The sequence below is a fragment of the Pelobates fuscus genome, chromosome 1, assembly GCF_036172605.1.
Source record: "Pelobates fuscus isolate aPelFus1 chromosome 1, aPelFus1.pri, whole genome shotgun sequence".
NCBI lineage: Eukaryota > Metazoa > Chordata > Amphibia > Anura > Pelobatidae > Pelobates > Pelobates fuscus.
In genome coordinates, this window is record NC_086317.1 from 168,842,831 (window position 1) to 168,868,892 (window position 26,062).

At 40.1% G+C, this 26,062-nt stretch overlaps 1 protein-coding gene across 1 annotated transcript in view; it reads right to left on the reverse strand.

Moving 5' to 3' along the window:
- CNTN2 (contactin 2) overlaps nt 1-26,062 on the reverse strand; it is a 91,973-nt gene that overhangs the window by 31,693 nt on the left and 34,218 nt on the right. The window contains exons 11-17 of the mRNA XM_063452168.1: nt 19,999-20,149; nt 18,011-18,138; nt 16,775-16,950; nt 13,411-13,531; nt 10,178-10,336; nt 9,913-10,062; nt 9,716-9,786 (exon numbers count right to left, since the gene is read on the reverse strand). Of these exons, the coding sequence (XP_063308238.1) occupies nt 9,716-9,786; nt 9,913-10,062; nt 10,178-10,336; nt 13,411-13,531; nt 16,775-16,950; nt 18,011-18,138; nt 19,999-20,149 (956 nt within the window). The remainder of the gene's footprint in view (nt 1-9,715; nt 9,787-9,912; nt 10,063-10,177; nt 10,337-13,410; nt 13,532-16,774; nt 16,951-18,010; nt 18,139-19,998; nt 20,150-26,062) is intronic.

Here is a 26,062-nt window from a genome sequence, read left to right on the forward strand (position 1 = left end):
ACCAATTAAGGTGCCTGCGAAACACCTGGCAAAGCCCATGTACCCCTTCCAACGAATTCAAATCGACCACATCCAAATGCCCAAGAGTGGGCCCCATGAATATGCACTAGTAATAGTGGACATGTTCTCAGGCTGGCCAGAAGCCTACCCAGTGGCCAATATCACTGCAAAAACAACCGCAAAGCGCCTACTTACAGATATTGTATGTAGATTCGGACTCCCAGAAGTTATTGAGAGTGATCAAGGCCCAGCCTTTACAGCAACTGTGACTAAAGAAATTTGGACTGCTCTAGGGGTGACCCTAGCCTTCCATACCCCTTACCACCCACAAAGTAGTGGTAAAGTGGAGCGCATGAATGGCACTCTAAAAACCAGAATGTTAAAAATGTCACAAGAAACAAAGATGCCCTGGCCAGAAAGCCTACCAATAGCTCTATTCAGTGTCAGGCACACACCTAGAGGGAAGCATTCACTGTCCCCATATGAGGTTCTATTTGGGACAGCACCCAGACTAGGTTGTTATTATCCGCAGCAGTTGCAACTCCAATCAGATGTTTTAGTAGACTATGTAACTGAACTTGCAAATGTCCTAAACAAAATACATGCCCAAGTTTTCTCTTCAATTCCAGATCCCGAATTGGATACAGGTTCCCATAACCTACTTCCCGGAGATTGGGTCCTGGTTAAGAAGTTTGTGCGGAAAAATACCCTGGAACCAAGATTTGACGGGCCATTCCAAGTTCTCCTGATTACTGCAACCTCCGTCAAATTGGCCGGTAGGCCAAATTGGACCCACGCTTCCCACTGCAAGAAATCTCCTGCCCCAGAGGAAGCGAATATCGCACAAACATGTATCTCTGGTACATCTTCTCCTTAATTAGCCTTATAAAGGCCCAACAAGTAGCCATTACCAAAGACATTAGTGGGTACACCTTCTGGTATAATTCATCATGCACCCAGGTGGCTACTTATACCTTTGACTACTGTGATATTGTAGAATGCCCATTTCCCACACCACAAATCCAGAGCATCTATAGAGATATCCCTCATTCGAAAGACCCATATGTCTGTGTAGTTGACAAGCAATGGGGGCACAATTGTGACCATTGGGGGGCGGCGGGATGGAATGCCGGGCCTGCCTGGGGTTACAAACCAAAAAGTGCCGTATCTAAAGTAGATGATCATGGTAGATCCCTCCTCCAGAGGATGACTTTGAGAAAGCCTGGGGGGAGTACACCAATGAAATTAATTCTTAATATTGAGCATCCAAGCCCAACAGATGCAGACCAGTATGTGATGGGGATGTATTGGAAAAAGGGTTCCTATAAAAAGTTAGGGCATTTCTACCTTAAAGATATGTGCAACTCTTCTGAGTGGCAAGGGGCCACCCATATGGTCCCTAACCCATTAAAACCCCATATCCAGACCTTTCAGGACATGATGGCCATTGCTAACCCCACTTTTGAAGATACCATGGCCGCTGAAACAGGTTTTAATGATGTAAATTTATGGTTAGAATGGATGAAATATAATGCTAATAAGCATAATAGAACCGCATGTTATGTGTGTGGCGGTGCCCGGCCTCACCTGGGTACTGTACCTTTAATCCTACCCGTAGATATAGAAGAATGTGTTTTAAGCCTTTTTGCCTATCATTATAATTTTAACAGGTCCATATGTATTACATGGACAAAGGAATACCCTCTCCTAACCCAGGATGTCAAACCCCCTGATGGTATTACCGTATATAAAGGTAATTACACTTGCTATGCCATGTACGATGGTATTGGTAGATTTGTAGGTAACTTTTCCAAAGGTTATTGTGCTACATACAGAACTGTCCCCGTACGTTTACTGCAGCATCACACTAGGTCATTAGGAGATATTTACTGGTTGTGTGGGGATTTACAGTTAAGATCCAGAATGGACACAGCGTGGTGGGGGGAGTGTACGTTGACTAAGGCCATTATGCCTATCCACATTATTTCTGACACACACCTCAACACCCATGGGCCCAGTCACACTAAGGTTAAACGTGAAGCCCCAGTAAAAGGAAGTTTTGACCCTCACATTTACATTGATGCCATCGGGGTGCCTAGGGGGGTACCCAATGAGTTTAAAGCAAGAGATGAGGTTGCTGCAGGATTTGAATCAATTTTTACCATAGTTACCGCAAACAAGAATCTAAATTGGATAAATTACATTTATTATAATCAACAGCGTTTTGTCAATTACACCAGAGACGCCCTCCAGGGGTTGGCCGAACAGTTGCAGGCCACATCCCAAATGACTTTCCAGAATAGAATGGCCCTAGATATGATCTTAGCCGAAAAAGGAGGGGTTTGTAAGATTTTGCCCGACACTATGACATGTTGTACCTACATCCCAGAAAACACAGGCCCTAATGGTAAAGTCACACTAGCTATAGAAAAATTAAATGACCTGTCTGAAGAGTTAAAAAGGAATTCTGGGATAAAAGATCCCTGGGAAAGATGGTTTGGTTGGATGACAGGATGGCAAAAGGCTTTAATGCAGATTGGTATGGCTATACTAATTTTTCTTTTTATTTTTGCTCTTCTCTTTTGTTGTGTCCTCCCATGTCTGAGAAAATCCCTCATGAAGACTGTTGACCAAGCGGCACCCACTTTGACCCATCTCGAAGTTGATGACCAAGAATTCCAAGACATCAACTCACCCTGTCTGCCGCTGCAAACATTCCCTTTTGTTGATAAAGTGCAGGAATTCTAGGAAGGGACTAGATCAGGGACAGCATCTGTCAGTGAATGGTAAAGGCCCCATGTGGAGAAGTGGTGGGTTAGCTGCCATGGGATACCCTTGGGTGTGAAGCGTTCGAGAGCCATACTGACGGATGGTTAGCCTATTAGGGTCAGATCTAGGGACAGCCTTGCACTTTGCATTAACATCTAGCTAGCAGCCACGGGGTTTCTGTGCCTTTGGGTTAACACGTCTTCTGATACTAACATAATAAAGTTTTATCTCTTAGAATCTAACATTTCATAGGGGGGACTGATGTGGAATTATTAAAAATCTTTATTGTACTTGTATTGAATTATTGTACTAACTCCATTTTAACTTTATACTGTGACTTCGTCCTCCATTTTGTCCTCCTAACCTGACTTCTTCAATCCTCCATTTTGTCCTCATGACTTAACTTGTTCATTTTAAAACTACATTACGTGACTGAACTTCTCAACCCAATTAATACAGTAGACAAAGACCGTGTTTCCTTCAAGGACAAGTACCAGGAGGTGCCGGCTACTCCTTAAGACTTGCTGGCTACTCCTTAAGAGCTTGTAAGATAGTACAGTTTGAAGGCCACAGAACACAGTAGTAATGAAATGTTCTATTCATAAGAGACCTTGCACCTGGACATAAAGCCTGATATCACTGACCGTGTAAAATGACGCTTAGGACCCCCTTGTCCCCCACCCGTGTCCAGAGTAATCCCACCTCTGATGGGTGGGCACGGGACTAACCTCTTAATTTTACTAACCAATAGGTAAGACACTAACTCCGTCACTTAACAATTAATCCAATTGATGATGTTTATTTGCTGATATTCTAATAATCAATGATGACGCAAAATGCCTCTTAAAAGGGCCTGCGCGCCCGCTTTTTCTGCACTTGCCAATAAACTTTCTCGAAGTTATTTTAACCTGAACCTTGCGTGTCAGACTTAATTACTTCAGCGTATATACGCAATTTAATTTTATTGATTTGGACAGGAACAGATAGACATTTGAACATTTTGGTTTACTTTCAAAAAGTACCATAACACCATAAAATGGCACATCAAATTTTTCTGAAACATGAAGAATCCAATAAAACTTCAGCCATAAAATATTGTCACAGTAAAAATTTGTAATTAAGTTATTGAATACACTGCAAAACATACTGTATAGAGAATGGCACAGAACACTCAGTAAGTAGCATAGTTTCATTGATTCCACTGCTATCAATAGTAATAAGGTAGTTTTATTTAAAGTCGCTCTGAAACACTCAAAAAAATGCTGAGCACATCATGTAGATAAAATGTTTCTGAAATGCTCATAAAACTGCATTAAAATTTCACTGAATTCCAAAGCAACAATATCATAAGACAAAGTATGGACTACTCTGTCTTATGGTGTATACCTGAGTTGCTGTTGTCAAGTTTTCTCACTTCCCACAGCTGTTGCAAGATCATTTTTATGGAGGCTCCCATGGTCAGCAATTACAAAAAAGCCCTTCCCACCACCTGTCATTTAATTTACATATCAACACAGAGATAAAAAGGCAGTGCACGGAATGTCTGTTACCAGTGAAACTCTGGGAATTTCTTAGCCAAGGGAAAGCAATGCCTGCAAGGGGATTTAGAGGCAGGCCCTGTGTGAGAGCATCACCAGCAGCATGGAGAGAATGAGCCAGAAAAATGGTCCATGTAATACAGAAGCAAATACAAACACACAAAATTAAGCTCTGAATAGGGATCTGGGATAGTGTGCAAGTCAAGGCTTAAAATTTGAATTCATATGGCTAGCTACTAGCCAGGCCTAAAAAGTTACTTGCCACTGCAAACCATAGTATACCCTACAGGAGTGAATTTATACTTGCCAAGAACAGGAAAGAACATTATACCATAATTTATACCAGAGGTCATCACTCACGTCTCTGGCAAAATGTCATGAAATAGCTCCAAAATATATCTGTGGAAATATATCGATTTTACAGCCTCATACAAGCTCTCAAAGTACACTGTAGGCCTAGGAAAGGCTTTGCTTTTTGTAGTTTGGCAATGTATCTAGCTTAAAATGAACACATTGCCCTGTTTACTGTATGTATTTCAAACTATTTCAAAGTGCTCATTTAAATTTAAATACATTTAAATTTAGATAAATACATAGCTCTCATTATGTCACATCTTTGACTTTTTGCCTGTCTTACTGAACTTAACCATAGATTATAGAGTAAGCAAAATCAAAATAGATGACTTTATGCGGATCTATAATTCCACTCACATGTTTATAGAATGCAATTAAAAATTTTTCTTAACTGCATCAGTAAACCCTCCACAGTGGAATTGTTTATTTTCAAGGCTTCACTACCATCTCACTATATCCCATACTTGCTTTCAGTGTTGGGATCCTGCTGTACTGTACCTATAGCACAGATGGCATATGAATAGTAAAGGAAACAGATAGAGTGTGTCAGATTGCTCAAATGAAAATGGGGGGTAACCCCTACTGAATAACAATTACAGAAAGAAAGTACAGGTACATCTGTGCGATACATAGATTCCAAGTAGTATACCCACAGAGTACTAGTACATTAGTAGCAATCCATATTAGAAATAAAATGTAACTTTTAATTAACAAGTTTAAAACCAAAGTGGCACAATCACTAAATATCCAAAATAAAGTAGCAAAAGGAGAGAGAGAGAGAGAGAGAGAGAGAGAGAGAGTATAATAGAGAAAAAAGTCAGACCGTGCCAATTAAATCAAGTAATGGCACAGGTGATTAGGGAAAAATAGGGTTAAATAGTAACTGGAGCCAAATAGCCCAACGTTATCACCCCACTTCTATCTCCCAATATCTCAAATTACTCAATTCCCCCAACTCCTAACGCTATCCGAATAAAAAAAATCTGACGTTAGAAAAGTTAATTGTAACTAAACGTCTAGCATCCAATTAGAGTCTAGTGGAGAGAGTGGCTGTTTTAAAATAACAAAATAACTGCTGCAGCATCGTCCCTGTCTACCTCCCACACCCTCCACAACACATGTCCCGACGCGCGTTTCGCAGAGAATCGGCTCTTCAAGGGGAACCGGATTAGTGTTCAACCGTCGTTTAAATAGCCCACCCTCTCTCGGGATTGGCTGTTGGTCTAGCCAGGGAGAGATGGAACCTATCCTCCCTCGCAGTTAAACCTCAGTAGCTCGGTATACTGTGAAGGGGCATAGGAAAAAAGGCATACCAATGCAAAAGTTAATATAATAAATTTAGATAAATATAGCTGAACTAGACAGGTAATGAATCTAAAGTGATGCAGTCAATATTGTGGTAAAAGTGAAACGAAAAAGAAACACAGGGGGAAGAAAAAATTCCATTCATATGTAAACCCCTAGTGTTTCAGCATCCTATTCAGTAGATAGTACTTAATCAACACAAAATATTAATTAAAAAGAAAAATATCAAGGAAAGTGGTACATAATAATTATGCAACATTGTTATATCCAATATGTTGCTCCTTAAGGGTGCAAACGTGTTCTCCATCAAACTACATCTGTTCTCTCATAATCGCTTTTAGTAATTATTTGAGACCTGATATACTTTAACAGTTGTGAAAGAAAGTGAAAAAATAATAAATAAAACATCAAACGGTATATAGATATTGCCGTTTATCACAAAACCCTTTTCCCTTTAGGTTGGAATCATAACCTAGAACCTTTGTATCTAAGCTGTATTTACAGGTTTAAATCTTGTGATACTACAGTTGTTACTGAAAATATATTAACAAGCTTAGTGGTATATACCTAGGTTAAGAAAAAAAATGCCTTTATGCATGAATAAACTGAGTAAAATTAAACTCCTCATTTAGTCCTTTGGGGTATAGCGTTTGAAATGAATAGATCCAACGGGACTCAGCTTTTAAGAGGGCGATGTTGATATCTCCTTTGCGGTGATTTTGAAATATTTTTTGAATCTCCTGAAATTTTAGTACATTGGATTTGGAGGCATGATTTAATCGTACATGTTTGGCAATGGGTGTATCCATATGTGGATTTGTAATGGAATTAATATGCTGTAGAATCCGTTTACGTAGTTGTTGATACGTTTTGCCAATGTACTGTAATCCGCATTCACATGTTTTAAGGTAAATCACATTAGTAGAACTACAGTTTATAAATGAATTCACCACTATGTCTTTCGATGTTCTTTTATTGTGCACGATTTTTGAAGGAAGAATAAAATCACAGGCCTTACAGTGGCCACACTTGAAGAGACCTTTAGTTTGGAGCAATGTAGATGTAGTTAGTGCTGGTTTTAGGTGGCTATGTGTTAAGTGGTCGGCCAAATTTTTAGCTCTTCGATAGGTCATTGAGGGCTGTTTCGTGATAGTGTTCTTAAGGCATGTGTCGTACTGTAATACCGGCCAATTTTTACTCAACACCTGTAATGCCTGGTTCCAATCTTTATCATAAGTGCCTATGAATCTCGTAACACCCGGAGTTATTGATGTATTTCTGGGGGGTCTGTGTAAGCTCTCTAGTCTGTCTACAGCTTTAGTTCTTTGATAAGCTTTCTTTAATATTCTGTTAGGGTAGCCTAAATTTTTAAATATATTTCTTAATTGTTTTGCCTCCTTCTCATAGTCTTCCTGGTTTGAGCAATTTCTTTTCACTCTTAGGTATTGGCCGTAAGGTATGTTGGCCTTAACGTGATGTGGATGGAAGCTTTGCCAATGAAGCAAACTATTAGTTGCCGTGGGCTTCCTAAATAGTGATGTAGTGATTTGTCCATCATCTAGGATGTTAATCATTAAATCCAGGAAAACCAGTTGTTTCTCATGTATAACATGGGTTAGTTGAAAATTGTTTTGATTTTCGTTTAATGTGTCTACCATCTCCTTGAACAGCGTGAAGGAGACTAACCAGAAAATTAACACGTCATCTATATAGCGATACCATTTAAATATAGATGAAGTGTAAATGACATTAGAGCTAGTAAATACTGTGGTCTCTTCCCACCACCCCAAGAATAGGTTGGCGTAACTGGGTGCACACGATGACCCCATAGCGGTGCCTCTGAGTTGTAAAAAAATATTTACCATTGAATGTAAAGTAATTGTGTGTTAGCACGAATTTTAGTAACGACAAAATGAACCGTTGTTCCTGTTCGTTAAAAGTCTCAGCCTTTTCTAGAAAATAGGCAACCCCTGCTAGTCCTTTATCGTGTGGTATATTATTATACAGTGCCACCACGTCCAGACTTGCCAAGGACGTATATGGTGGCACTGTAAGATCTTCCAAAACCAATAGCATCTGTTTGGTATCACGTATATGGGACTTGAGGCCTTGCATTAAAGGTTGTAATAATTTGTCCAAGAATTGACTAGCTCTCTCGGTTAAACTGTGGTTTCCTGAGACTATTGGTCTCCCCGGAGGATTGCACAGGTCCTTATGCACCTTGGGGAGACAATAGAATGTGGCTATAGTGATATTGGACTGAGAGACAATGTATCTGTATTCATTTTGTGTAATCACTTTGTCTCTTAAGCTTCCTTGTACCAATAGCTGTAATTCCCTAAGAAAACCTTTAGTAGGATCTTCCTTTAAGGTCTGATATGCCTTTTCATCTGATAGATGTTTCATACACATGTCAATGTATTGGTCTCTCTGCATCAGAACTATATTCCCTCCCTTGTCTGAGGATTTTATCACAACTTCTGTCTCAGACTGTAATTCTTGTAAGGCTAAACTTTCCTCAAATTTCAAATTGGATATTTGGGACTGTTGGGAAGTTTGACACTCTAATTCGTTAGTGCAAATTTGGACAAACAGATCAATACAAGGGAAGTTTTTGAGGTTCGGTGTGAACCAACATAAAGGTTTACAATCAGTAAGAGAATCTGGTAATTCCTGTTCAGAGTACAGATCTGTAAGTAGTTTATATATTGCATTATCATCAGATGAAAGACCTAATTCCCTCAGATTCTTTAAGTTTCTCTTTTCATGAAAGGCATGAAGAGCCAATTTACGACCAAAGAGATTTACATCCTTGGCCCAATTGAACCTGTTTCTAGAGGGTGTTGGTACAAATGATAACCCTTTTTGTAAAAGTGAGATGTGTCTAGGTTTGAGAACAAAATTGGATAAATTTTTTATTTTATTTTATTCCAATTTGTCCCCAATTGGAAGTTGGACTGGTTTTTGTACCCCCACTTTTTTCTGTCTCTGAGTCGTGCTCTTTGTGGTTGAGGCCACTCCTGGTCTAAAAAAGCCAAGGAGGACTGAGATGGGCCAGATCAGGTCTAGAACTAGAGTCTAAAGAAGAACCAAAAGTGGGATCTGAGAAGGAAATATTCCTGTCTGTATTTCTCAGAATACCTCTAGTTTGAGCTGTGGATGTATGTTGTGTGTTTCTGGGAGGTGGTTTTTTTATTATAACGAGATCTTGTTTCGGATTCAGACCACTCTGTTTCATCAGATGAGGAAAAACCTTTGTTCCCCATTCTGGTGTTTCTGAATCTACGTTTATTTTTATTTTTGAAGATGTTTCCTTCCTGAAAGTCTTTAAAATCCCTTTGGAATTTGTAATGTTTTTTTGTCTAATATTCTTTTTAAAGGTCTCCAAGTTTTTTTCTAACTTCGTTTTCATAGCTACAAAATTTGGTTCTTTTTCAAATGTTTAAATTTTTTTGATTTCGATATCTAGGTCACCATTAGTCTTTTCTAGACTCTCTTGTTCCAATTTAATTAAAAATTGCATTATCCTTGCCGAGCAGTCTAGCAGGATGGAGTTCCATTCTGCAATCTGTTCTTCTGTTTTGACTTTATCAGGCAGTAAAATATCTGGTCTAAGGCCTCTTGGCACCAACTTCTGTTCTATATAGCACAGATGGCAGTCAAGCAGAGAAATAAGAAGATGTATGCCTTTGGTGATACAGATCTCACTTCTCCAGCGCCCCTATTGGTTCACGTGGTGAATCACTCACCGTCCAATTAATGGTTAACTCATTTGGAGCTCCTCCTCCTCCACTGACTCCGGATGGGGCCACATTGGGAGCTGTGGAAATTCAAAGACAATTACACGGTACCTTAAATTTAGATCAGTGTGGGAGATGCATATTATGTGCAAAACGAAAATATTAAAATATAATAAGCATCTGTGTAATGCAATAAAAAATCTTACCAGCCTCTTTTGTCCGGATTATGGCTGAAGGATTACTGGGCTCTCCCACTCCCAATATGTTACTTGCTACTACACGGAACAGGTAATCGGTCCATGGGGCAAGACCCACTACAAGGGCTGATTCAGCATTACCCTCAATATTTGGTGGATCTGCATGAAGACAGAGCAAGTCTTAGTTGTGTATTTTATTCGTTTGAAAGAGAAAATATTCACATGTTGTGTTATCTTTACAATTCATCCTTTGGGAAAGACAAATTACACTAACCTGTTCGTGCGGTTCTCCACACTTCTGCTTGAGATTCTCTTACTTGGATCATATAGCGACTGATAGGGCTATGATTAGAGAATCCTCGACTCCAGCTCAGCTTAATACTTGTGTCCCCAACATCTATAACCACAACACCGCCAGGAGGTCCAGGTGGTCCTGGGTGTAAAGCAAGAACAGGATATTATACCATAAATTATACCAGAAGTCATCATCAGTTATTTCTCTCATGAAGGTGGTGCTATTGTGGTCCAAGATAAGAATGATTACGTCAATGAGGTTCTTAGGCAACTCAGCGATGTCACTACTTATAGGAGACTGCCAAGTGACTCTACCATAACCTTACAAAGCAAAGTTTAAATTGCTCTTACTATGTTATTGGAAAGCCATTTCATAAACAAAGACTTATTTAAATTCTTGTTTGAGAAAAATCCTAATGTAATCCTACTTTAAGTGCTACCTAAAAATCATAGGACACTAATTTATCCCTTGGGCAGATCCCTTGAGGCAGGGATAGGTTCTCTATTATCCCCGTTGGTCAAATTTCTTGGTTGTCTTTTGTGACCTTTTTTGGCAAATGTAAATTTGTTTTGCTAGAGACACATCTGAGGTAATTAAACGCTCAGTGTAGTTCAGGATGGGAGTAATATAATTCTGGTTCTAATTGATATTGCCAGTTTATATACTTCCATTAAACATGAAACATAGAATGTTACGTCAGATAAGAACCATTCGCCCATCTAGTCTGCCCAATTTTCCCAATACTTTTAATTAGTCCCTGGCCTTATCTTATATCTAGGATAGCCTTACGCCTATCCCACGCATGCTTACACTCCCTCACAGTGTCACCTCTATGAAGCGGGTCTTTCGGGTAGTAGAAGCTGCATTTAAGTGCCTGTGGTATAAGTTATTTATTTTTCTGATGGAATTACTAAAAAAATGGTGATGGAATGACTTTAAAAAGGTCATGGTTGATAATTTTCCTTTTCATGGTGATTTTTTTCCTTCAGTTAAAGGGTACACCCATGGGTTCCAATGTGGCACCCACCTACACCATCGATACATAGCTGAATTAGAAGAAAAAGGTATTTACCAAATTGAATTATACAAAAGATTTGCCACCAGATGATGGCGTTACATTGATGATGTGCTGGGGTTGTGGACCGGTACATTGGAATCACTGGATGCCCTTTATGTGTTTTAGACACTTGTTCAAACTCCATTAAGTTCACCATGACATTTGATTTTTCGAGTCTACCATTTTTAGATATTCTAATAGAAAAGTCATTTAACAAATTGAAACCATTTTTTATAGGAAACCCTTAAACAGAAATACAAATACTATCTTCACAGGTTTTCATCCTCCCTCGGTTATTAAAGCTGTACCCATAAGCCAATGTGAAATGCCTAGTCTCTCAAACAGATACAGTTCAACATTAACTAGTAGCCATGACAGAGAGATTTAGACAGCGGTTATCCTGCCGAAATATTAGCTAATCAGTTAACTCAAGTAGAAGATAAGGGTCAAAGAGAGTTACTTGTCTCAAAAAGACCTAAGTGGAATAACACAATTAAGTTTGTTTCAATGTATGGTACTCAAACATCAAATATTAGAAAGATTATTTTCAAACATAGGCATCTATTATCTGAAAGCCATCCAGATATACCTGAATTTATTGCAAGACCGATGTTGGTAAAAGAGGGTTTCCAATTGAGTGGCAGAACTACTGGGGTAACTGCAACGGGGCCCAGAGATGTAGGGGGGCCCAGCACAGGGTGGAAGTTCCACCACCGATCCTTGCCGCTGGCAATGGGCACTCTGGATGGTGCCGCGGCATGCACAGAGGAGGAAGGTCGGTCGAAGACCCCTACCTCCTTTCTGCCATCCAGTGATTTCTACCATCTCTCTCTACCATCTTTCTCAAGCTTTTCCTACTGTGCTATGGATACTAACAAATGGGTCATAACATTGTGGTTAGAGCGCATCATCTCCTCTCACAGGGATCACTACCTCATTTTGGAGAATCTGCATGGTTTGATACATGGAACTACTCCACTGGAAAGTTTGAGTACAGCTCAGGACCATCCCACCCTCCCAATCTCCCCCAGAAAAGGCTCATCCTAGCTACATTTCTTTATGGAAACATGATTTGCAGTGTCATTTTTGTGTTGCTTGACTATGTCACTAAAACCAAAATTTATGATTTGCTTTTGTGCTTTGGGAGACAAGGAACACAATTACTAAACCCAATTTGAGTGTCTTTCTACCTCTGTATCTGGTGGAATGGTGGAAGATTGAGTCCGAAACATTAATCCTAACTCCCAAAACTTCTAACCTAGTCCAATTTTCTATTTCTCGTAACCTCTAGTTTAGTCCTATACTTTAACAGGATAATTCACTGACGTAAGAACTTAAAGCAAATCCGAAAATAATTTCAAATTTAGGGCCACAGAAGCCAAACCAGAAGTATAACTGACTTAGTAAATTTTTCTAGTTCAGCTACTTAATTATGAAATTAAGCTTCACTTTAGTGAATAACCCTGTAAATCCTATAACAATGAATATATCCGTAATATCCATTTCTAACCCAGACTCCTATAACCTTTTACACTGAGCACATTCTACATGATGCAGACTGCAGTTAGCACCATTATCAGTCAGGCTCTGTCATAGCCAATAAACCTAACCTTATTTTACTTATGAATGGCCCCAAAATGCGCCATGTCACACAGTCACTTTAAATGCAGCTGTGACACTTGTGATGTAAACAAGGACATTTGGTATTTGACTTTTGGCTTGTGACCTGACATCCTGTGTTGTATATCTTAAACCTTTAATGTCTGCCCATGACTAAGACAACTGGTCAATTGGTGCAGATTTCCCGGATCAGTCAATTCCACTACCACTACTTAGGTGACTTAACTCTGTCTGGTCACCACAGCTTATGTGACTTTGCTAGGTTTCGGCAACCTGAAGCAGGTTCATAAAAGATCCAAACAGGAGCACCTCTTCATTATACAGATTCTTAGGGGTTCTTCTGCAAAAGCTGTTGATCAACTGATGGTAAAAGACTAAATATTCCACATTATAAACAATTGTGGCATAAAAATAAAGAAAATCATTAACAAATTCAATACATTTTAAATATACTGTGTCTTTTACCGTTTAGCTGCTATCTGTATTTAAATTTTTTATTTTTTTTTAAAGATGACTGGCATGGGATTCTGGTTACCTCGAATAAGGAGAGATCCTGAGGCCGATGCTAGATCCACCACAGTCTGCGCCGTACATGTGTACTTCCCAGCATGCTTCAGCTGTGCATTAATAATGTGCAAATCTCCCACAGCTTCATTCTGCAAAGACAAAGTAATGCTAAGTGTTATCTACACACATCGACCTAATGCAAGCAAAACACATACAACTAAAAATCACTGATAGAAACAAATAATAAAAACAATAAAAAATGTATATTATTAAACTACACTGATTGTCATGTTACGCTTTGATTCTTTTCCAGATTTTATAACTATTGCTACCACAGTCTGCCTTATAATATGAACCAGCATCCAATGCTGTTACAGACAGCAAAGCCAAACATGACTGACACACAAGTGACAAAAAGTAACAGGAACTGATCTAAACCTATTCTTGTTTTTTCGCTGCAATGCATTCATTTGGTGCTGCCCAAGTGAAAAGGGTAATCCAGACATGGACCCTGTGCTCACTGTGCCTAAAGTGGTATCAGCTGCACCTTGCTGACAAAGCATAAAGAAGGCCGGAATGATTGTCAGGGGCGGCTGTATTTCTCGTGCAAAGTGAATTTTGGTTCTGGACTGCCCTTATGGGGATCAGTCTGATGTGCCTTGGGACTGGTTCTCTCTGTAATGAGTGAGCAAAAACTATTTTGAGACCTGAGTGGGGATTTACTGAAGGGCAAGCTACTGAGTTTCTCTAAGAATTTGTTCTCATATTCTTGTTTTTCTGTTGCCTTAATAAGTACATCAACTGAAATTGCTTAGATTAGGTTTGTTAAAGTATGCCACTGGTGTGTCAGTGGCAATCACATTTACCAAGAACAGCTTAATAATAATAATATATAAATATATGTAACAAAAATCTTAAATAGCTTTACGAAGTCAGACACTGTCCCATAGAACGCAAACAGTAGTGTTGCATATTAGTCCAATAGGTCTCTATGTTGGGGTATAATTTAAAAACATAAGTGAATGGGACACCTAACATTTACAGTTCAATCGATACCATATGGTTCAGATTCACTGTGGGTTCTGCTGAGCTGAAACATGGACACATTTTGATGTATTGGAAACTATTTAATTAAACTACCTATTCGACTACCACATTATACTTTGGGTTGTATGTTGGATATGCACAGCGACAACACATGGAGCTTGCTGAGTTTGCAATGCCTTTTAACTACTGAGTAATCAATCCATATATAGTCTATATAGCAGTTCATTAAATATGGAAGGGGAGCTTTTTAGAGTTCATGGAAAGCATGTGGTGAGATAGTAGATACTAACCAATGTTTGAAATCACCACATGTTGTACCCAAGAGAGGTCTGGGGGATATGAGGTTACAGATCTGGGCTGTTTCCATTATCTATTCTGTATGTGAGGTCAGAAAGGCATTAGATAAATGATTCCCTAGTTGAGTCAGTATGTAGAAAAGTAGCAGGGCAATATTTTATGAGATGGTAAATCTCGGGGGCTGCACATTAAGCCATTGGCCATATTATTTATTAATTTACACTGTACAAGATGTTTTTCCTATTTAACCCCTTAAGGACCAAACTTCTGGGATAAAAGGGAATCATGACATGTCAGACATGTCATGTGTCCTTAAGGGGTTAAAGAACACGCTGTATTACTTTAAAATATGTTCTCTAATTACAGAATTCATTTTTTTTCTAATAGTCCCTTAAGCAGCAAGGACTGGATTGATATCTTCACTATTGCCAAAAATCTGCAAGTTTTAAAAATAATATGATCAGTACCTGCAAGCACCTCATTGAAACGCATGTTGCAATGCTGTTCTTTTACTCCATTCTTTGCCTAAGGTTTATTCATGGTATGTACATATATAATTACATACATGGATTTGTGTATGTTTGTGCAGTAACGTATACTATAATGTTGTACAATGGGTGTATAAAGCATAAACAGATCAAATGAATAAATTGTGACTAATAAGTTAAAGTCGGTAGAAACAAAAAGTAAGCAGACCCTAGTCACAGGAGCTTAAAAGAAATGCACCCCAATAAAATGTCTTGGGGAAAACAGCTTAAGATACGTCAAACCCCACTTCTTCTCCACATGGTGTGGGTGATGAAAAGAAGTTCACTCTGCTAACAATTTAATTTCTAAATAATCATTTTATGTAAGTGGGGTGGTTTGGCTGTTTTGATTTCTATTCTTGTACCATATTTGCGATATTACAGTGTAATGTTAATGAAATCCACAATGAAAAAGACTAGCATATCAGCCACCCTTATCAGTGATTTTGCAAGGACTAGCAAAATCTGCCCCATGGAGACACTGGCTATAATGCAATTTCCTAATCAAACTCTCCAACTGAGCTGTTTTTTTTCCAATTAGGTGATTGCGGTTTGTATTCACAATTCCCTTTGCAGTTCTTCAAAAAGTCTCTATTTACAGGATGCGGGCCTGACTGCAAAGCCGAACAGATGTGCTTTGAGAGAGCTCCTCAATAACCTTATGAATATAACAAATTGATCTTTTGGTGACCGTCTGACCTTCTACAACTTTGGTTCTTACCTACCTGACCATAAGCTACATTGGGCTCACTTTTAGTGACTTTCACTAGCATTCTCAGACAAATTCACTGAGCTCCTGTCTCTGGACTGCGTGGGCTGGTGCACCCTGTGGTAGGAAGAGGCTGATCTCCTGGCTGGGAGTGACCTGAGCCCTTGAAGCCACATCACCTGTGTCCCAATCCCTCCTCCTCGTGACCAGTGGGGGTTATCCTGGTCTCCAAGAGGGGAAATATGTTCCAGTGCGACTGTCCATTCAACATTTTGCCTAATGCCTAAAGGACTGAACTCTTCTAGTGTGAGGAATAGGTTGGGTATCATTCAGGGCACATGTGAGGGAGTATCAAGTTGTTTTCACTTATTATTTTGAGCAATTTTATATTCTTTGGATTTTTATCTGTGGCACTCTTATATTACTGGCTTATTGGCAACTTCAGCGGGTTAGTTCTAACCTGTGTTTTTTGTTATATGCACTGTGCTGTTGCAATTTTCCTACTCTGCCTACTAATTTCCTAAAAATGTGTAGTTACTTTATTCATCTGATTAATTTGTTGCGTTGCTCAGCATCTTTACGTTTTCCACCTGATGATATATATGTCCTTTCATCTCTGTAGCTGCAAAACCAAAAACGAAAATAATAAAATAAAGTAAATAAAAAAAACAGCTGAAAATTCTCTAAGTCAGCTACGTTTTCAGTTTGGCTATTATGGCCTTAAAACTGAAATTCACTTTGAATTCTCATTTTAGTAAATAACCCAGATAGGAATAACCCAATGTGAAGCATGGCTGTTCATGGATCCTCACCCCTGTTGCTCTGTAGTAATGTTCCTCTTCTTTATCAAAATGAATGGGGAGTCCATCAATTTCCCATGTGAATGTCAGGTCCATAGATGGGTCGTGGGAGGCATGGCACTGCAGAGTAACATTCTCTCCCTGGTTTATGTCTGAGCCAGATGGAGCAAGGGTGATCTTTGTGGCTTCTATGAGAAGTAGACAGAGAGTATTTATTTAGTTTAATGATTTTTCTAAAATCCAGTCAGAATCACATTACAGCCTTTATATCTACGCTAGACGATCATAAACACAGGAAGGAATGGACTAAAAAATTTGCTACATTTCAAACCTTCCCTTTCCTGTCTATTTATAACATTGTACATGGTGCTGAGAGGGGCTGAGAACTTGGTGGCCATCAAATGGGAGATTTATGAAAACGGCACTGTCACCACTATAATGATAAAATCTTTATGAAATACTCACATTGACTGTGATAGAATTTTCAAAAGATATCATAAAACAAAGTTCATTATCATAAGACATAGAACTGCTCTTAAGCCCCCAAAGCATGGGCGAAAGTGCAGCATTGATGTGGGCTTCTGGCAGATAACGTGCAAGGAGCAGAAGAGGATCCCACAAAAGAATATGGTGGCAGCCGTGTGGGACAGCTTTAGGTAAGTAAAACTCACCTTTCTCTGCAACCTACAGCCACTCCACTGCAAGGTAACAGCTGCTTTAAGTATCACTAAACTATCCATTCGCTATGGAACCGAGTGTAATGTACCTGTTGATTTCACTGGTTTGCATGGCAATTAAGACACCTTTATAAGTGTGAAAGGAACTGCGAAATTCTACAGACAATTTCATAAATCCACCCCTTGAGTTTGTTATTTTTACATAATACATGTTTTCCCCAATATGTAAGTATCAGCTGTGAGGGAGTTGAATGGAAAGGAACAAAAACCCAACCTGCTTAGTATCTGCTAAACATAAGTAACGGCTATAATTTAAACTAACTCCTAACACTGTCTTCTTGTTAGTTGTCCAACTTAAATAGTCAAGGTTTCTTAATTTCTATGTTATTACATTAAACTATTACTTAAATCAATGGCTTCCAACCCACTCCTTAATGTGCACCACAAGGATTTAGAAATGTTTTTAATAAAATGTCTAAATCCTGGACTGTGCTGTGTTGTTGTGCTTTGGGGACATGATTGTGAGCCATTGGACTAGGCTGGATTAAAAGACTGATTTTGGAACAATTACCTCTCACACTCAGGGTTCCAGTGCTGTTTGACTTGCCCATAAAGTTCTCTGCAAAGCAGGTATATTTCCCTTCATCAGAGCGAGATATATTCTTTAAGATTAATGTTCCATTAGATGTAACTGTCACTCTGTCAAATAGAACATATTGTATAGAAATGTACATATTGCTGTTTATTTTGTGTACATATGTTGTTTTACAAGAAAAAAATTAAATGGCTGGTCCAAGCAGCATGACCACTTTAGTGTTTTTAAGGAGACTGTGCGTGTATTATTTCAGTACAAAATGCTGCATATACAGAGATATTTAGGCTAGCTGCTGAAGATGTAACTCCACCTCCAGCAGCATCATTAGCCAGCCCAGAATGTGAGTTCCAGGCTGTTTAATGTCAATTCTGTGCACAGACTTTCATTCATTGGCTGAGAGCACTTAGCTTTATTTATATATATATATATATATATATATATATATATATATATATATATATATATTTATTTGTGAGTCTAGACAGCTCCTTGGTTTTGCACCCCTCCCTGTCACAGGTGCCTCATCCCAGGGCCCTATTTAGCCCTGTACTACAGAGAACTCCAGATGGAAAATTTCCCCCAAGTAAGTAGCTGATGAAGCAGACATTAGGCTGTTAGAGTAGGACCTGCCAAAGATGGGGTACATTGACGTTGTGTCTGGCTTATGCAATGTATGATCATATAATGTAACTAAACCCCCATTATTTTTTGCCTAGATGAGGTGTTTTTAAACAACTAACAAAATCTGTCAGTACCGAAGTTGCTGTTTAGTGGATAAGGGAGTGTGCTGGATTTTCTTTTTTATTATATAAATTGGCTTCCAGCAGCACCCTATTTATGCATGTTCAGGTGAGTGCAGCCAGCTCCCTGTGCTCTCAGACAATGAATGGATGGAAGAATCGTCATCCAGCATCTGCAGGCCTGATGGTACAAAATGGTTTACATACAGCGATGTAATCCATGTAGTTTCATAATCACTACAGTGGTCTGTAATGGTTGTGATGCTTGTAGTATCCCTTTAAAAAAAACATGTATATGTTTATTACACAATCACATTTTGCTTTAAGCAGTAGCCAGCATGAGAAAATAGACTTAACCCCTTAAGGACACATGACATGTGTGACATGTCATGATTCCCTTTTATTCCAGAAGTTTGGTCCTTAAGGGGTGAAAGAGGTAAATTAGAAAAATCTCCAGCTCAGCTGTGTTTTTGATTTGTTCCCAACTGAGTCAATAGATCTAAATGTTGCAAGTCATGTTTCATCTTCACAGAATTGATTGACTAATGAATGGACTGTACAACCAGTAAGGCAAAATGTATTTTAAAAATATATATACATAATTTTTTGCTGTTAAAGGACCACTCTAGTGCCAGGAAAACATACTCGTTTTCCTGGCACTATAGTGCCCTGAGGGTGCCCCCACCCTCAGGGTCCCCCTCCCGCCCTGTTCTGGAAAGGGGAAAAGGGGTAAAACTTACCTTTTTCCAGCGCTAGGCGGGGAGATCTCTGCCTCCGATCCTCCTCCGTTCCGCCCCGTCGGCTGAATGCGCACGCGCGGCAAGAGCTGCGCGCGCATTCAGCCGGTCGCATAGGAAAGAATTTGCAATGCTTTCCTATGGATGCTTGCGTGCTCTCACTGTGATTTTCACAGTGAGAATCACGCAAGCGCCTCTAGCGGCTGTCAATGAGACAGCCACTAGAGGATTTGGGGGAAGGCTTAACCCATTAATAAACATAGCAGTTTCTCTGAAACTGCTAGGTTTATAAAAAAATGGGTTAACCCTAGCTGGACCGGGCACCCAGACCACGTCATTAAGCTGAAGTGGTCTGGGTGCCTAGAGTGGTCCTTTAATGGACTTTTCTCTCTGTTTTTATCTCTTTCAATTTCACATTAATTTTATCCCTTTTTATTTCCACTTCCATTGGGTACATGCATACACATTGTAAAACAACACCACATACCTGCTGCTATTATGCAGGAGTTCGGTTCCTTTACTCCACATGATGACTGGGGTAGGTGCTGCTCGTGGATTGCAGTGTATAGTAACTTCACCTCCACGAGCTGCCGGAATCAGACGCCTTACAGGTGACAAACGGAAATCTGGGGCCATAGCTGAGAGAGTGATAATGATTAATTTACTTTATTTAAAAAGTGGCAACACATTACGCAGCGCTGTACGTTAGTACAAGCAAAACGACAAAGGAAAAACATCTCAGGCAAAATATGACAAACAAATACAGGAGGAGGTAAGGGTCCTATTCCCACGGGAACTTACAATCTAGATGAAAATTACTAAGGAATAGCTTAAAGTGAACCTGTTGTCTCAGTATCAACTGAGTTTTAAAAGACCACTTCTAGCAAACCTGAACAGTGCTCAGATCACCTACAGCTGGAAGGAAAAGGCCTTATGCATGTCTGAGTTTCTGCAAGGTAGACTATGGAGGAAACTATCTACCCTTAATACTGGACCCTATAATTGTATTGAATTTTAACTACTTGCATATTTTTTAAACTATGTATCTCTAACCACCGTTTCTTTGTCATTGTATCTTAACTGGGTGTGCTTGTTCTTTATTATATCTGTGTGTGTGTGTGTGTGTGTGTGTGTGTGTGTGTGTGTGTGTGTGTGTATATATATATTAGATATAATGAGTGTTTGTTCATACATACGGTACATATATTCTGCAGTTTGTCTTGTCCTGCATGCTAAAGCTAGTTGCTCCCTGCCCTGCTCATCATTGGTTTGTTAACTTAAATGTTATTCAACATTCTGCTTATCTCTAAAGACTTTCTCTGTTATTTCTGCTCCCCCCCCCTTATTTTATTGATACCCACCCGAATGTCTTGCTTGACCAATCCTCACCTCCTTTTATTGCAGTCCTGTTTTGACCCTATCATCTCTGTCTTCCACAGTCTGAGTTTTAAAAGACCACTTCTAGCAAACCTGAACAGGGCTCAGATTCCTTCCCGTCCACCCCAAGTTCCTTACTACATTTATAGATAGAATCCCACACACAACTTTAGATAATTTCAAATAGCAGCTGCAAACACTACCAGTAATGAGCACGATCCACCTTCTTAACCCCTAACACCCAGTCCTCCTCCATACTTCTGCTCATTCTCCTTTCCTCTTATTACCTACCCATCAGAGCAATGCTCTATAGTCTCCTCCTCTCCTTCTCTCTCATCTCCCTCAGGATCAAAATATCCCCTTCCACCCACTTCCCTCAACAACACACTCACATTTACATTAATCCCTCTTTGCTACACTTCCCCCTTCTCTCATCTCAAGCCCTGCACTCATTTCTCTATTCTCTCTCTCCTGCTCTAACCCAATCTCACCCTAGTCGCCGCCCATATAAAACCCATTCACACCTCCTGTCACTATCTCTCCTCCTACTTCTGGCAGCTGGGGACGTCTCTCCCAACCCAGGGCCCCTCACCTTATCTGCTCACATTAAAATAACCAGAAACCTTGCAAACCTATTCCAAATACCCTGCAGTTTGTCCTCCTCTACCAAAATTCAGTGTGCACTCTGGAACGCTCGCTCAATTTGTAGTAATATCAAATCTACAGCTATACATGACCTCATCATCTCTAACTCACTCAAAATACTGGCATTTACTGAGACCTGGCTGTCCCCATCCGATACCGCTTCTCCTGCTTCTTTATGTTTCGGTGGTCTACAGTTCTCCCATACTCCCAGACTCGACTGTAAAGGAGGTGGTGTAGGCATCCTTCTGTCCCCTCAATGTACCTTTATTATTATTATTATTTTATTATTTATATAGCGCCAACAAATTCCGTAGCGCTGAATTCTGTAGCGTGAACAACCCCACCTTTCAACCCATCCTCCCTACCCCTGCCCTATCCTTTACTTCCTTTGAAGTTCACGCCTTTTTAAGCCCACTCCTTTAAGAATTGCCATCATCTATCGCCCCCCCGGTCACCCTAAACTATTTATTGAACACTTTTTTCCTCCTGGTTACCCCACTTTCTTTCCTCTAGCACTCCCTCTCTCATACTTGGGGACTTAAATATCCCTATCAACAAGCTCAACTGCCCTGATACCTCCCGTCTGCTCTCTGTAACCTCCTCCTTTGGACTCACACAGATTTCTACCTCAGCAACTCACACCGCAAGAAACACTCTTGACCTCATCTTCACCAATCTCTGTGCCACCTCTGATCTCTCCACTGTTCTATTTCCTTTGTCTGACCACCATCTGCTAACATTTAACATCTGCATACCCCATACCAAAATTTCACCACCATCAACTCTCCAACCTTGCAGAAACCTCAACTCCCTCGATCTCCAGCACTTGTCCACCAAACTCCAAACACTCCTTTTACCCATCTTAAATCTCAACTGCCCTAACTCTGCAACCACACTCTACAACTCCACTCTCTCCTCTCAACTTGACATCATGGCACCTCCTACAGTTAAACGCAGCAAGCGCCCCCAATTATAACCCTGGCACACCAAGCTGACCCGTTACCTCCAAAAATGTTCCAGAACTGCTGAACGCTGCTGGAGAAAGTCTCACTTTGCATCTGACTTTGTCCACTATAAATTTATGCTGCGCTCCTACAGCATTGCTCTTTCCTCTGCAAAAGTAAACTACTTCAACACCCTCATAAGCACACTGTCCCATCAACCCAAACACCTGTTTCACACTTTTGATGCTCTTCTTCGCCCTGTGACTCCCCCTCCTTCCACCACCTTGTCCGCCACAAACTTCGCATCTCACTTCACTGAGAAGATCTCTACAATCAGGAAAGAGATCTCTAATCTCTCTCCTACCCTTATCAATACAACACTCAACCCCACTCCCCCTGCCATCCTATGCTCATTTGCACCTGCTACAGCACAAGTGGTTTCTGCTCTGCTCCTGTACTCCCGCCCCACCACCTGCTCCCTCGATCCTATTCCCTCGCATCTCATCCACACTTTGTCTCGCTCTCTTGCTCTTCCTCTCGCTAACATCTTCAATCTCTCCCTTTCTTCTGGCACATTTCCCTCACCCTTCAAACATGCAACCGTAACCCCGATTCTGAAAAAGCCCAACTTTTATCCCAACTCCCCATCCAACTACCGCCCTATCTCACTACTGCCATTGGCCTCCAAGATCCTCGAGAGAGTTGTGTACGCCAGATTGACTGACTTTCTCGAATCCAACTCTCTGCTTGACCCCCTTCAGTCTGGATTCCGCGCTGGTCACTCTGTCGAAACTGCTGTGACCAAAGTATCCAACAACTTAATTGCTGCTAAATCTCGCGGCCAATACTCTATCCTAATCCTCTTTCATCTTTCTGCCGCCTTTGACACTGTTGATCATCAACAGCTTCTTCACATTCTCCGTAACTTTGGTCTACGGGATACTGCTCTGTCCTAGTGCTCCTCCTACCTCTCCCAGCGCTCTTTCAGTGTTTCTTTCTCTGGCACTGCCTCTTCTCCCCAACCCCTCTCTGTCGGCAAGGTTCTGTCCTCGGCCCCCTACTGTTCTCTATCTATACTGCCTCCCTTGGTAAACTCATCAGCTCCTTTGGCTTTCAATATCATTTATATGCAGATGACACACAAATCTACCTGTCCTCCCCTGATCTCTCTCCGCCCACCTTGACTCGTGTTTCTAACTGCCTCTCTGCTATTTCCAACTGGATGGCTGCTCACTTCCTTAAACTCAACCTGTCCAAAACAGAACTTCTAGTTTTTCCTCCCTCAAGTGCTGCTACTCCTGTGTCTGTCTCCATCCAAGTCAATGGCGCTACCATCACTTCTACCTCGCAAGCTCGCTGCCTAGGGCTTCTTCTTGATTCTGACCTCTCTTTTACTCCTCATGTCCAATCGATAGCCAAATCCTGTCGCTACCAACTCAAGAACATAGCGCGCATCCGCCCATATCTAACGCCGGACGCGGCTAAGGTACTGGTTCATGTTGTTGTTCTCTCTCGCCTTGACTATTGCAATCCCCTTCTCACTGGTCTTACATGTTCCCAGCTTGCACAGCTGCAATCTATAATGAATGCGGCTGCAAGGCTTATTTTCCTGTCCGGTCGCACCTCCCATGCCTCCACGCTCTGTCAGTCACTGCATTGGCTTCCAGTTAGATATAGGGCCCAATTCAAAATTCTGGCACTTGCTTACAAATCCCTACATAATGCTGCTCCAACATACCTATCCTCCATTATACACAAGTATGTCCCATCGAGACCCCTGCGCTCAGCCCAAGACCTACGCCTATCCTCTGCCCGGATCCCCACCTCTGATGCTCGCCTTCAAGACTTCTCCAGGGCTGCACCTCTTCTGTGGAACTCCCTTCCCTCCTCAATCCGACTTTCACCCAGCCTCCACTCCTTTAAAAAAATCTTTGAAAACTCACTTCTTCATTAAAGCGTATCAATTACACTGTCAGCAGGTTTCTCATCCCCCACCCCATGACTCCTTTCCTGCAACTGTCAAAAATGACATACCAAGCACTCAATAAACCCTTCTCTAACAAACTATTTAATTCCCCTACTTTAACCCTTTGTGTCACTATACCCCACTCCCTCTAGCATGTAAGCTCATCGAGCAGGGCCCTCAACCCCCTCTGTTCCTATACGTCCAGTGGTCTGATCTCAATTATGTGTCTGTTAGTCCACCCATTGTACAGCGCTACGGAATTTGTTGGCGCTATATAAATAATAAAATAATAATAATAACTAAATGTATGGCTCATCCTAAAAGAACTATGCTGAGGACTGATTTACTGGAGATGCAGAATAGTGACTGACCCGTCAATCCTTTGGTCGGATCTGCACCCTTTCTGGCCGTGTGCACAACCCTTTTGAGTGGTGCCAGGGATGCAATCGTGTTACTGGTCCACCACCTTTTTCCCATCCCACCGGCGCCCCAATTCACAAGACCCAGACATTGGGAAGTATGTAATGTGTAGATGACATTTAATGCTCTAAAATGTAATGCTGACTTGTGTTTACCATGCCAGGTACACTTTCAAATATTGCAGTTTTATAATATTATAATATGATAGTCACCATATTACCAATAGAAGAAAGTTTATTGCTAAAAAATGTTTTTTTGATAGGAGACCTACAAAGGATATAAGGGTCTTCTTCAAATTAGAACTTAACCTCTCGACTAAAAACTTGTATGAGGAGGGTCCTCATCAATCTATTGTTCCTGTACCATTTTGTAATTGTCTCATTTATGGTTACATTTCCCCCTTTTATAATATTGTAAAGAACTGCAGAATAAATTGGCGCTATATAAAATGCCAATAATAATAACTTTTATTGTGAGTGTTTCAGTTTATCTAAAAAATTTTTTAAAGTTATGTTTTAATTTGAAGAGGAATCTAGAGTGCTATTCTTTTCTAAAGTTTTTCTATTTTTTTGTGTATATATATATTAATGATATCAGAAGGAAAATAAATGTTTTGGAATATCGTGTTTCTTTTCCTTTCAGTACACTATAACCTTATGATTTAGATGACAAGAATGACATGTGACATCAAGTCAGAGAGAACACATAGGGGAAATCAGATTTAATTTATAACAAAGTGAACATTCCATTTTATGGAATATAGTGTGTGTATATGGTAGAAGGACAACAAAGTCATCATACATCGTCTATCCAATATATCCAATATTTAAGGGTCTTTGAAATTCACTTTCATCAAACCTAACAATTAATAGAAACAAGTAGCACAACAGAGAAAACAAAAGGAGAACGTTATGTAATACACACTTCCAAGAAAAGAATGAGCAGGGAAGATATTATAAAACCTGAAGAATGACACAGCACGCAAATACCTGCCTGATCAAATCTTCTAATCAGCAGTTGAGAAAAATCATATAATCTATGTCAAAATAAATTGCAATCAATGACTGGATTCAATTGATGCGTGAGATCTATTAACTAGTATTCTTTTTAGTAGTAGATTGTATTAATTTAACCATTAAGACCAACTGAATGCTTCCAGGTTGAAATGCATATCCATGATTTCCTAACACCGAAATGTG